Source organism: Melanotaenia boesemani, chromosome 2 (assembly GCF_017639745.1).
Source record: "Melanotaenia boesemani isolate fMelBoe1 chromosome 2, fMelBoe1.pri, whole genome shotgun sequence".
NCBI classification, from domain to species: Eukaryota; Metazoa; Chordata; class Actinopteri; order Atheriniformes; family Melanotaeniidae; genus Melanotaenia; species Melanotaenia boesemani.
Window position 1 is genome coordinate 15,810,213 of NC_055683.1, and position 13,722 is coordinate 15,823,934.

Here is a 13,722-nt window from a genome sequence, read left to right on the forward strand (position 1 = left end):
CCGAACGTCACAGAGTCAGACAGCCGGAGTGAGGGGAACAGGTTGCAAAGAGTCGGAGGTTTGCATAGTCAAATACTGTTGGTTGCAGGTTGTAACCGGACCTAAAACACAAGCTGGTGAGGAGCTGTAGTTTTGGTTTGTTTCCATTTTTTATTATTAAATGCGTCTGCTGCCTTCCCATTAGAGACCTGCTCTCCGACGTATGAAAAATCAATTCCCGCACTCTAGCTTTGCTCAGGCGATTGTTTCAAGCGAGCTATCGCGTTAGTACCTATGTTACCGTTGGCTAGCCGTTTTCTCATGATGTTACTCCCAACCATTACAAATGTCCTGCAAGTATCTCGACTTAATCAGTTTACTTAATTCATATAATAGTCACTGATACCACACAGACTTAGTGTACCGCTTTATATATCAATGTACTTATTTTTTAACTTTAAAATCCTGAGAAAGGGCAAAATCCTGTGTTGTCAAGCTAGCTTAGCAACGAGAAGCTAAAGTCGTGACTGTTGTGTTGATAACTAATCGGAAAGATTTCTACCGCGCATAATTTTCAGGTAGTTTATTAAACGACTGTGACTACCTGAAACAATAAAAACGGCACTGTAAATATTTAACTTGTTGAATATTCAAACAATAGTTTAAGCCACACTTGATCTGTGTGCATATAACATTTTATTGTAGCCTTTTCAGTTTGCTGTTCCTATATCTAAAGCATGTGGCCTAAAACGCTTTTAAAAACCCCTTCATGCTCTAAAGCATTCTATAAACATCTACAGAGCTCACATTATTAAACTTTCAACCTATGGAATCAATGCCTCACATGAGTTCACGTGAGTTAAAACCAACTGAAATAAGTAAATATATCCCTGTAGTGTCACATGATGCTTTCATCCAGTCTGAAACTTTTTTTTTCCTTTTTTTTTTTTTTTTTTTTTTTTGCCTCTGTAAACCAAAATGTGTTTCCTTTTTTTCTGTGGTAGTTATGAGAGTTGACACATGGGTTTTTAAAGAAGTATTGCGCTTCCCTGCTACAGGAAGGTCTCAGTGCAGCGTGGGTGCCCAGGGATCCACTGCCTGAGTGTGGAGAGAGCAGCAGTCGAGACCCTAAAGACATGAACCACACCAAGGGTGGCTTGGTTATCTTCACTGCCAACTCGCACTCCTCGAGCCGCGAGTTGGGGAAGAGGATTGCAGAGTGAGTACAGCTGATGCATGCAACAGCCACGATGTGGTGCATACTTCTGCAGGCAGCACTTGTTGGTTTTAGGGTCAAGGTTAGCAAGTAAGAAATTTGTTGGAAGTATTTAAGGTCTGAATAAGTGTAGACTAACAATACATTTGATTAATGGAGCACCTTATATGAAACAGGTTATAAATAACAAAAATGAAAGATTAAGTAAATGAGGGGTGGGATGATGTACCTCCCAAATTTTATTTGTTTTTCTGGAAGGAATTAGGTCAATATATGCTGGATATGATCCACACAGCTGTGGATAAGGGCTCATTTGACCGAGATACGAATTCTGTTGTCCTCACTGCTCTTTCTAAACTGAATAAGGATACCTCCCTCTGTGGAAACTCTATTCTAATCAGCCATGGTCATTTCAGGCAACATTTTTTCCTCCCCCTTTTCAGTTTCAAGAGGTTCCCATCAAGGCTGCCCTCTTGTCTCTTTTGTTCACTCTCTCCCTCGAACCCCTTGCAATTAGACGGCACCCCTCTCTCACCCATATTCTTCTGTAATACTTCACATCTTATATCATTATTCGCGGACGACGTTCTACTATACATAAATAGTGCACCGATGTGTATCCTGATAATATTAGAGATATTTGAGGCCTTTTTCAGGCTATAAAATTAACTTGACTAAGTCTTCTCTGATGTTCTTCAACTCCTCTCTCGATGCTTCCACTTTGCCAACACATACCGGTGGTTGGCAGCTTTGAATACTTGGGCGTGGATTTCTTCCTCTCCTTGTTTGCCACCTCTGGCAAAAATTTCTAAAATATTATGAACAGGTGAAGGCGGACTTGGAAAGGTGGATGCATCTCCCAGTGTCCTTACAAACGTGTGTATCCATAATTAAACACGACACCCCTCTCCCTGCCTAGACACTATTGGACAAGATGCATAGTATAATAGCAAAGTTTGTTTGGGGTGGGAGATGTCCGCGTGTAAAGTTACCTACTATTCAACGCAATAAACGGAATGGAGGTCTTGCTGTTCATAACTGTGTCCACTATCTAACTGGCTGGACCCCCGGGTACAAATATCATGGAGACCTACAGAAGAACATTTGGCCTTCCCTCATCGGCCTCAAGATTTATTACACTTCTATTAAACACTAAACTAAAGCTGGACCCGTCATGTCGTTCTTTTAACTGGGAAGGCGACCTGCTCAATGTTATAGTGGCATGGACAAAGTCTTATTTTACATAACTACTTACTGGGGGGTGCCTTCTTCTTCCAAGGGGTGGAGTGAGAGACGGGTTAACGTCTTGTCTGATGTCTGTTATGATAAAGGTCTGAGATTGTTTAATGACTTAGGAGCTACTTATGATATCCCAGGTACATCTTTTTTCCTCTATTCACAGTGTGCCCTGGGGTCCTCCCCTTCACACTTACAAGTTACCCGTGTTATTAGATGCAGGAGCAGGGTCTAGAGGCCTGGTTTCTGCTCTTTACTGTTTTGCAAGACTCCTCTTGTGGACCTCTGGCAATTTATCAGGTGTGGGCCAGAGATCTTGTGATGAAATCTGTTGGTCGACTGTCTGGAAAAATCGTTCGGGACTTTGGACCGCCCTAGTCTGCTTCTAGCCTAAGTTTAACTTAGTTACCTTAGTTAGCTTAGTTTACCTGTAAAAGCTGTGGAAAATTCTGTTGTTTCTGGTGTAGCAGTTGGTTGTCTGGTGTTGAGTTGGATTGAAGGATCGTTGCATCTATCTACTGTATCTTTGTCTCCTCTTCCTTTATTTCTACTTTCCTTCTTATTTCTCTTCATTATTCTGTGTCTTTTTTTTTTCTCTCCGGTCAGGTCCAGCAAGATTCCATAATTGTCATAATTCAAAATAAATAAATAAGATTAAAAAAAATCAGATTATCAAAAGGAGCCTTATACCCCTAAAGCTCCCCTTGGTAAATTAAATTTGTTCAGCACAACACAGCAGCTAGACCATCATTCTGCTGCTACCATGCTGGACAGGACAAGACTGAAGCTGCTCTTGGTCCCTCTGAAATGACTTCATCTGTATATGTGAGATAGCTTTTACAACAGGCTGAGCAGATCCAGCTTTTTAAACTTGCTGCATGGCATACAGTCGTGACACAGCAGAATGTAATCACTAAAAATAATCCCAGTAAGAATGATGACATCCTGCAGCTCAGTATCAGAATGCAACACACACACACACACATTGGTTATGAGATCCTGCAGAGTATTTTTGTTGGAAACGGACAGTTGGTTCTGAAAATATAACGTCCTGATCAGTCATTAAACCCAAAAACTGGGCAAAACTGGCCTAACTACACATGTAAATGTACTGGTGTTAGTTAAAAGAAGAAGAAAAAATTACCACATTTCTGCAATTTTTTTCCTTTCAGCTAAGAAAAGATAATGAAATGAAAAAATTTTATTAATCCTAGAGGGAAGCTGTAATCTTGTCGTAGGTTAAAAAAAAACTATAAAAAAAACAATAATTAGAAGATGATGTGTTGTTTCGGAGGGTGATGGCTGCTGGCAGGAATGATCTCTGGTATAATTCTGTCTTATATTGGACCTGACGAAGCCTCACACTGAACACACTTTGTTGTTTCTGTCTTGTGTAGAAGATCTTCTGAAAATCCTCCATTATTTTCAGCAGCTTGTGCAGCATGTTTTTCTGGACAGTTGATTCCCGCCGCTCCAGTTATCCCCAGCACAGAACCAGAACCAGAGTTATCCCCAGCACAGAACCAGATTTATACCCAGCCTAAAACCAGAACCAGTTATACCCAGCACAGCACCAGAACCAGTTATCCCCAGCACAGAACCAGATTTATACCCAGCCTAAAACCAGAACCAGTTATACCCAGCACAGCACCAGAACCAGTTATCCCCAGCACCAGAACCAGATTTATACCCAGCCTAAAACCACAACCAGAGTTATTCCCAGCAGAGAACCAGCTTTCAGTTTGTTTGTTTGTTTGTTCAGTCTCTTTACGTCTGCGGTTCTGATGCTGCTGCCCCAGCAGATGCTGCAAAGCTGATTGCACTTTCCACAACAAATTTATAGAAGCTATGTAACATCTTGGCGCAGTCAATGAATGATCTTAGCATCTTTAAAAAGTAGAAACTGCACCGTCCCTTCATGTAGATGCTTTTGTGTTGCATTTCCAGTCCATTCTGTTGTCCAGCTGAACTTCAAGGTACATGTATTCCTCCACTATCTTCACCTTTTCTTCAAGGATGTAAACATTGTTTTTACGCCTGTTTGTCCCCAAGTGAACAATAGTCTGTTTTGTTTTGTTTGTATTCAAAATTAAGTGATTGTTTCTTCACATCACTGATACACCTCACTACTGCAGAGTAAAGAGTGTTTCTGCATATGACATGACTGAGTTTTATTGGAAGTCCCTTGTGGTGCTCCAGGGCTGCTGACCACCATCTCAGACACACAACCTTTCAGTCTCACAATCTGTGGACTGTTTGTTAGGTAAAAAACAAACTGTGAGCTGTTCCGTCAAAGACTAATTTACACTGCTCTTCAATGGACAATAAAGTTTAAAAAGTTTTTCTAAGCCTAGTCATAAAGCGAGGTGCTGGTGAAGGTATCCACCTAGAATTTATGTAGCTGCTCACATAACAGAGCAGCTGAATTGTATTTGAAGTATTAAATTGTATTTACTATGTGAGATGTTAGGGCGACTGTCTGTAGTCTTTCGGTTTAGATGGTTGGGATTTTTTAGGCACTGGAACAAGGCAGGATGTTTCCACAGCAGAGGAACTCTAATAAACAACTCAGAATAAAATGCTGTTATAACATAGTTAATCCAGTTGCATGACAGACTGCAGCGTCCACTGTATTTCATCATGTGTAAAGAAAACAAACTGAAAATCCAACTATAAACACAACTTCTACAAGTTTAGACTGTATAAAGAACCCAGACGGTGTGTTTAGAGGAGACTTGGAGGGTTTGAGATTGCAGCATGTTTGTTATTAATAATTCATTTTCCTCTCATTTGCGCTTTACAGTCCTCTGAGCTGAAATAAACTGTAAGTTGGCGCAACAGTTTACAGCATTTTCTCTCTTTTAGGCGGTTGGGGGTGGAGCTTGGCAAGGTGCAGGTGTACCAGGAAGCTAACGGAGGTAAGACCACGTGCGATCAGGAATAACTTTGCATGCATGTCTGGATGTTTTGCTTGCTTTATTATATTGTTCCCTCAAATGCTCTCGTTGATGTACAGCAGAAGAAATGATAGAAGATGCAAAAAACACTCATGCTTTACACCTTTAGGACACTTGTGGTGCACGCTGTCCATACAAGGGATTTACCTGACATATAAACCCAAGAAAGGAGAAAAAGATGCTTAAATCACACAACATTCCTTCAGTCAAACAAACTTTTTTTAAATAACATATTTCTGTCCTCGGGCACCCTCAGTGCCTACCCCAATACCCCGGCCACGCACCCAGAGACCACGATGCCCCCCAAACCCTCCCACCCACACTCCACACCTTTACATTCTCAGTCTGGTACATTCAGGTGGATCCTGAAGAATTTGATCACAGATTAACCAAACCAGTAAAATCTTGTCTCGGACTGGTTTCATGCACCAAACACTTTGTGACACATTGTCATAGTCACATTCCTTCTTATGTGTCGGGATGGGGGAGGGACAATCATTTCAAGGCCCTGCTCTGTAAAACATTAAAGACAGAAATATTATGTAAACACTGCTGGAAATAAAGGAGGTTTATTTTTACTCTGGGCGATTAACTGAGTAAATCTGGATTTCTTAAATATTTATTTATTTCTCTGGTTGTTTTCACCCTTTTTAGGAAGTTTTCGCTTATACTTTAATAACTAATTCAGTTGGTGTTGTTCTTAATAAAGACTAACATCTGGCAGTAGACAACATATTGACCTGCACTGAAACAATAACAAAAGCTTTTCATGACAATTTTCATGCAGTCAGACTAAATCCAAATAAAAAGTACTCATTGGGGCAGATTTCATGCAGCATAAACACTAAATGCGTCAGTAAAATCAGAGCTGCAGCGAGACGTTTAACCTGTAGCTCCTGTGTTTATAGTAAAAGTAGATCATTGGTTGAGCTTCACATTGTTGGTGCTGTCCATGTTTTGTTTTTGCTGGACATTCGGCTGAGGTTGGAGCGGGTTTGTTTTCTAATCTCTTTTCTGTGGGAGGCTCATTTTAGGAATGCTGCTGTCTGATTTCCCACAGTGAGAGGGGGCAGGTGGTGGGGGAGGTGGGAATAAAGCTCACAGGCTTTTGCAGGCTTTGTGAGCAGAAAAGTGTCTGAATATGCACTTTTTAAGTTTCTTTTTTTTTTTTTTTTGGATCCTGTAATGTTTCCATAGAAACGCGGGTGCAGATCCAGGAGTCGGTGCGAGGCAAAGACGTCTTCGTCATCCAGACCGTGTCCAAGTAAGAAATAAAAAAAAAAAGTTTTTCCCTGAAATATCCAGAAACGACATGTTTAGTAAAAACCTTTTGCTCTTCATCCTTTGGCCTCATCAGGGATGTAAACACCACCATCATGGAGATGCTGATCATGGTGTACGCCTGCAGGACATCATGTGCCAGAAGCATCACCGGCGTCCTTCCCTACTTCCCCTACAGCAAGCAGTGTAAGATGAGGAAGAGGGGCTCCATCGTCTCCAAGCTTATCGCCTCTATGATGTGCAAAGCCGGTCAGTAGGAGAAGATTGCTGCCGATGGATTAAATCTGTGAGACGGGAGGACGTGTTGACTTGTTTGTGTTTGTGTAGGCCTCACCCACCTGATCACCATGGACCTCCATCAGAAAGAAATTCAAGGCTTCTTTAACATCCCAGTGGACAATCTGAGAGCCTCTCCGTTCCTGCTGCAGTACATCCAGGAGGAGGTAACAAAAACCACACAAACATGAGGTTTCTAACATTTCGTGTAATTTATTTAATTTAACGGGGAAAATGTTGATATCCAAAGGTGTGGTGTTTTAAGTATGACTGTACTACCTTGGTTATTATAACGAAGTTGTAAAAATATTTGGTTTGAGTCTCTACATAGGGATAAGCTTTAAAGGAGCACTTTCTGACCTTAAATATGTGTTTCTGACTTGTTTTGATGGCACAGTGACAATTATTATGTACATTCCTGAAGCCTTTACCCTGCAGCGTCCCGAAGGTGAGAAACCGCAGATAAAAAAGTCAACATCAGACTGACTTTGACTGGCTGGAGAAGCTCAGAGAAGAGACAGGATGCAAGATGGATGCTGGATTAGCCGTCGTTAGGGGGCGCCTCACTGAGAAAATGTGGGACTAAGGAAGAAAATAACAATTTATATTAGGGCTGGGCAACAACTTCATTTTATTGATTGTTTAGAATTTGTAGTTTGACTATTTGTTTTTATGAAAATCGTGTGTTTTTTCTTTTTAAAGCCCCACTCCTGAACTTTGACAAGTCTGGAGTTTTAAAATATTTTCTATCTTACAAAATCTGACTTTTCAATGCTCAAATTTCCAGATTTCCTTCTTGGTTTATGTAATGGCTCTAAAATGAGTATGACAAATGTAATGTGTTGATGCAATCACCCCCAAATGGTGTTTTACAAAACAAAATTTTAAAAGCTCACCATTGTTTATATTTATCTACTTCTGGCTCTCGACGAAAGCAGACGCTTTTTCTTCTCCTCCCTTCTCCCACTCTGCCCTGCTACTTGTCCTGTCATTTCTGAGCCTCTCTGCATTTCTTTTCCGAAACTCAAATCTTGAATTATGGATTTGATCAGTTGGTCCCTAAATGCAATCGACCAAATTCATTCAAACCGGAAAACAGGCGTAGGGGAGCCTGCTTGTCCTGGCGGAACGTTTTCGACTGGATATGTGATGGATTCCTGGGGAGTGTGGAAAGTCATGTGCCTGTCGATCCCGTCTGTCGAGGATGCTGAAGACATCTATACATTCGGATTCATGATAACTGGGTTTCTGCTGTTTGGAGTGGGCGGTTTCCTGGCATATCGCAAAATTCGGACACTGACGGCGGCCACTGGCAAGCTGCCAGATTTTTGTGCCGGTGTGTGTCGAGCTATGAACAATCAGACTCTTCTGTGAAATGAAATGGTGAGAGAAGAAGAGTCTGGTGGACACTTGGCTACCTGGATAAAGGTTTTTATTAAACTGAGACAGTCGGTTACATTGCAGAATAAGTTTGTTTGCTTGTTTGTTTGCCATCTGTATCTACTTGGCGTGGGTTCACATACATGGCAGCTTCTATATTTGTGCTACCATTTCTATGACAGTGTCTCTGAAGAGCTTTAAAGCTGCAGAACCAGCTCTGTTTGATGCTGGAGCACCGTTTGGGATAAGTAACGCCTTAAGAGGACCATAAAGAAAGACAGTACACATGTACACAATGTTGAAGTAGTTACCTGTCGAGCAGTCATCGCTGCACCTGAGACCCCGGGATCCCCTCACACCTGAAAACATGTTTATGTAGGAAGAATCTTGGCCACTAACAGCCACCGTCCATTCACAACTGTAATTGATATTTGAAGTAATTTCTATGCCCATCTTCAGCACTAGATGTCAGGTATTCTTACACACTGTACATTTACATTTATACTGTACGTCTTCACAACCATCTACAATTATATGAAGAAACACTCAGGATTTCTCTCTACACTGAGTTAACAAGCCTGCATTCATTTCCAGCAGCTGTCCATTGTTCTTTATAAGGATTAGGGGGGAATAAAGGTGTAAAAGTGAAGAAAAAAGCAATTAAACCCTAAATCTGTTATTTGGCCGTTGTTGTGAAGTTTGTAATCCTGATTTAATCCTACTCTCTGATGAACCCTCAGATCCCCGACTACAGAAATGCTGTAATTGTTGCCAAATCTCCAGCTTCAGCCAAAAGGTAAAGCTCTCCTCCATCACTGCAGCATATCATCAGTTTCCTGCTCTTCAGTCATAACCTTGTAATTAGGTTTTAAGTTACATGTGAAACCTTTAAAGCCTGACTCAAGACATAATGGGATGTAAAATAGCCATTTGGCTGACTGGTACATTTACAGTGATGTCTAATAATGTACATCGTCCCTGTCCAGTGAACCGATGAAATAAATGGGTTGAGAATTCTTTTTGTAAAATCTGACCCTTTAACAAAATATGAAAAAGTAATAAATAATTTGCATATATTTAACACTACATTATTGTAGTACAAAAAGTATCCACCAGGGGTCAGACAAGTGTTGGTTTGTGGTAAACAGCATTTTTACCATAAAACAATGCAAAAGGTCTCAGAAATGGTACAAATCACATACGATACACACAATGTTAAAGGGTTAACTATGAACTTCTACTGCTTACCTCACATCTTGTTTGAACTTAATATTTTCTGTTTGGTAGATGTTTGTTTTTGTACTTTATGAGGATAAAGGTTCAGATAAACCGTCTTCTCCATCTGCAGGGCTCAGTCGTTTGCTGAGCGGCTGCGTCTGGGCATCGCAGTGATCCACGGAGAAGCTCAGGACGCGGAGTCGGACCAGGTGGACGGGCGACATTCCCCACCCACCGTTAAGACCACCGGAGCCATTCACCCCAGCATGGAGATACCATGTAAAGCCCCAACAGAGACGGTCTCGCACTGAGTTTTATAGACTGCAGTTCCACTGATGTCAAACATCTCATTTGTTTCCAGTGTTGATCCCTAAAGAGAAGCCTCCCATCACTGTGGTCGGAGATGTAGGAGGACGCATCGCCATCATAGTGGTGAGTTAACCCAGAATCACTCGGGCCTCGTTCGCAGCTTGGTAACGGTTACAGTTTTCAACGCGTAAAGACTTTACACATCAGAAACTGCACAAACGTTCCTACAGATTTTTGCCTTCATCCTCACAGATGTGATAATTCTGTTCAGAAAGACTCTGGTTCATGGTGTTAAATGCATGCGCACATGTTGCCTGATACTCAAACCAAACTAGATTTACACACAGATTAGCTGATGCGTCCATGTGCAGTTAGAGGACACGTTCACACCAGACCTTCTGATTTGAAGCCTAGTTCGTTTGCTGGGTAAGTCCTGCAACCCAGTAGGGTTAACCAGCTGCTTCGTCACCACATTGGGACCTTTTTATTTATGTTGTCATCTTTTTAAATTTCTGTTTAGTCTTTAAAGACTCCTCCTTCTCTCTGTAACCTTGTGATGTTTTCCAACAAGCTTCAGGAAAAGTTGGGATAGAATATATGAGATAATTCTGGCTGAACCCAGTAAAACCCGTCACCACATCACAGAGCTTTAACTGGTTAAGTGTTGATGGCGTGTTCGTTCTGCAGGATGACATCATCGACGACGTGGACAGCTTTGTGGCAGCAGCAGAGACCCTGAAGGAAAGAGGAGCCTACAAAATCTTCGTCATGGCAACGCACGGCCTCCTCTCCTCCGAGGCGCCCAGGTTCATAGAGGAGTCGGCCATCGATGAGGTGAGCGCACACTCGCCTGAAACGTTTCCTGTCCTCGCTCCTTTACTCCTCCTCATCCTCTCGTATCGTCTCCTCAGGTGGTGGTGACCAACACGATTCCTCACGAGCGGCAGAAGCTCCAGTGTCCAAAGATCAAAACCGTCGACATCAGCATGATCCTGTCGGAGGCCATCCGCCGCATCCACAACGGAGAGTCCATGTCCTACCTGTTCCGCAACATCGGAGTGGATGACTGAAGCACGCCACAGAAACGGCCTCATCTTCTTCTTCATCATGTTCATATAAAGACACTCGCTCCTCTCTCACACTCACCATTAAATCCAGTTTTTACCCTGGGAGCAGGTCTGGATCTGTGGTTCCTGTCACCACCACATAAAAACAAACACATCCATGTCTCACTAAAATTTTTGGGGACCATTTCTTAGACTTCACCCTGACCTCAACTACCACGATTAAATATGTAACTTTAACCCGAATCTAACGAGCATATTGAGCTTCTGGTTCTTAAAGCCCCACAAATATAGTAAAACAACCCTTTATGCAAACACAAAACTCTTCTTTCTCAGACTTATAAATACGAGAAATGTTTGCCTGCTCAAACTGACACATAAATGTGTGACTGGAAGCACAACAGATGGAATCCAATCCTTTCCAGTGAGTTTAAACTCAGCACACACACATAATGAATGCTTACTTTAACAAAGTGGTCGGTTTCATAGCTGAACACACACTTTGTCTCTGATCTATGTCCTTAAAACAGTGAACACCTCAGTCACCTGCATCCTTCTGCTTTTTATTTCCATAAGGATATTGTTTAGTCTTTGTGTTCGTACATATTTGTGCTGAATGTCTCTTTCGGGTATTACTTGTATATGAGATTGTACTGCAAGAGCGCCAGTGCCTTCTGCAGGAAACGCAACACACAGGCCTTCGTCGTGTCAGATGGTGATACATTCATAGTTTAAAACCTGGTTTGTGAGCGCATGTTTGGATCCAAATCTGTGTTTTGTTCATTTATGTGTTGTCTAAATCTGATGGGGAGTGATATTTAGGTTAGACTCCCACCTTTTAGCCATGTCCGTGTAGCTGCCATCGCTTGAAGATGCCACGCTGGTGTCAAATGTACTAATGGTTTAGTCTAAACTGGAATTAACAGGAAATATCTCGTAAAGTTAAGGGCAGCCATTTATGATAATGTGCCATCATTAGTGCTTCCTCATATTTTAATATTTGGTCATGCCACAAACACACACCCATGCCTTGTCAGCGAGAAGGTTCTGGATCAGAGAAGCTTGATTTTTGCTTTGAGTTTCTTGGTCAGAAGTAGAGTTGTTCCTCATCACATGGAGAAAATTCATCTTTAGAGATCGTTTGTTTTAACACGACTTCCAGAAAAGTCCCAAACTGTGGCTGCAGCAGCAACTTTCTGACGAGCTGTATTTGACTGAAGCAGGTCTTTGTCACTTTGCCAGATGTTCCAAATAAATGTTTTTGTATTTATTTTCAGGACTTAATATGAATAAATATGACCTGTACCAATACAAAAAACATTCTGCTGTGGTTTATTTGCTCATGCGAGTATTTTCCTTCCAGAGAAGCCAATAGATATAAAACAGGTATTCACACTCATGGCCGCTTTATTGGGTACATCTGATCAATTAATGCATATCTAATCAGGCTGCAGTGGCACGGCAGCAACTCGACACATTTAGCCACGCTATGTTTACGTTTACAGTTTCCAATTTTATGTTTCTTGTTGCCTTCTGTGAACAACTTTTACTTGGAATATTACAGAACTATATATATATATATATTTTTTTTTTTTTTCAAAATTCATTGAAATATTTGGAGGTCAAACTCAAAATTTGAATATCGTACAAAACCCATTTTTTTTCAGTAATTCAACTTAAAAATTTACACTGCTATACAGACTCATTATATGCAAAGTGAGATATTTCAATAATTTGTTCTATTTGTGATGATTAGGATTTACAGTTTATAAAAATCTAAATCTTAGAAAATAAGAATAGTGTGAAAAGGTTCAGTGTTGTAGCCTCTAAGTGCCACACGCTGATCTAATTAATCCAAAACACTGGCGAAGGACTCCAAAGCATTTAAATGGTTTCTATTTCTGTAGAATTCACCATCATGAAGAAAGCTGCTGACCAGACAGCTGTGCAGAAAACCATCATTGACTACCTCCACAAGGAGGGAAAGCCTCAAAAGGTAATTGAATAACCCTGCTTTATGTCCACAGTGTAGCATCTTCTCATGGCTACTTCCAGCAGGATAATGCACCGTGTCACAAAACTCAATCATCACCTGCTTTCTTGAACATGACAGTAAGCTGACTGGACTCCAATGGCCTCCACAGTCACCAGATCTCAATCCAACAAAAATTCAAAGACATTCAAACTTGATGAAAACAGAGTATGAGAGTTAAACAGGGTTTTTTTTCTTTAGTTCAACATGTTATGTTTTATTAATTAATGCTGACAGACAGGTATTGGTCCAGATAAACAAAGTAGCATCAGCTGGAGAAAAGAAGCAGGCAGAGAGGGAAGTCTGTTTCAGACCTGACGCCCACTCAGTGATCTGCACCCGTCTGTGGCCATTCAGCCAGCAAACCACAGGACTCCTTTCTCAAATTTTCATTCACTATGTGAGAAAGTGATGCCATGAGGTGAGGGGGCAGTTATATTGCAGTAAAATAGAAAGAAAAAAAATTATAAAATGTCACAAACTACATCATTTAGTTTACATTTAACACTGCATCCCAACTCTGAAAACAGGAAATTTGTTCTTTAGACTTCAGCTGTGTGTTTAAAGATTGGTTGCCAATGGTTACAGGACTGGTTTCTGCCAGATTCTAGTTTGTATTCCCACTCAAACTATCAAGAATTGCGCTTTGACAGTCAACAAGATTTCTAGGTTGTAGCACTTGAGGTCAGTCCAAAGGGATCCAGATGCAGAGATGACAGGCTTAGCGTGTACAAACAAATCTCATAATAGCGCATTTTAATGGATGAAATTGGT

At 41.1% G+C, this 13,722-nt stretch overlaps 1 protein-coding gene across 3 annotated transcripts; it reads left to right on the forward strand.

The window, feature by feature from the left end:
* LOC121647510 (phosphoribosyl pyrophosphate synthase-associated protein 2) lies at positions 1-12,237 on the forward strand. 3 transcript variants are annotated; one of them, XM_041997028.1, is made up of 11 exons: positions 1-116; positions 1,038-1,198; positions 5,297-5,349; positions 6,586-6,652; positions 6,746-6,918; positions 6,997-7,112; positions 9,066-9,121; positions 9,674-9,822; positions 9,905-9,975; positions 10,540-10,686; positions 10,764-12,237. In XM_041997028.1, exons 2-11 carry the CDS (start codon positions 1,116-1,118, stop codon positions 10,920-10,922), a joined length of 1,074 nt encoding a protein of 357 aa, XP_041852962.1. In that variant the 5' UTR covers positions 1-116; positions 1,038-1,115; the 3' UTR covers positions 10,923-12,237. The 3 variants fall into 3 exon arrangements, with proteins under 3 accessions (XP_041852962.1, XP_041852970.1, XP_041852978.1); XM_041997036.1 differs by having other exon boundaries at positions 2-135; XM_041997044.1 differs by lacking the exon at positions 1-116 and adding an exon at positions 373-557.
* Positions 12,238-13,722: the final 1,485 nt, after the last annotated feature.

Bases quoted from the DNA above. Each gene is read 5' to 3' on its own strand.
- LOC121647510 (XM_041997028.1), top strand. From the start codon at position 1,116: ATGAACCACACCAAGGGTGGCTTGGTTATCTTCACTGCCAACTCGCAC. The intron at 6,653-6,745 runs GTAAGAAATAAA...TGGCCTCATCAG, and splicing joins GTCATCCAGACCGTGTCCAA to GGATGTAAACACCACCATCA. The intron at 9,976-10,539 runs GTGAGTTAACCC...TTCGTTCTGCAG, and splicing joins GACGCATCGCCATCATAGTG to GATGACATCATCGACGACGT.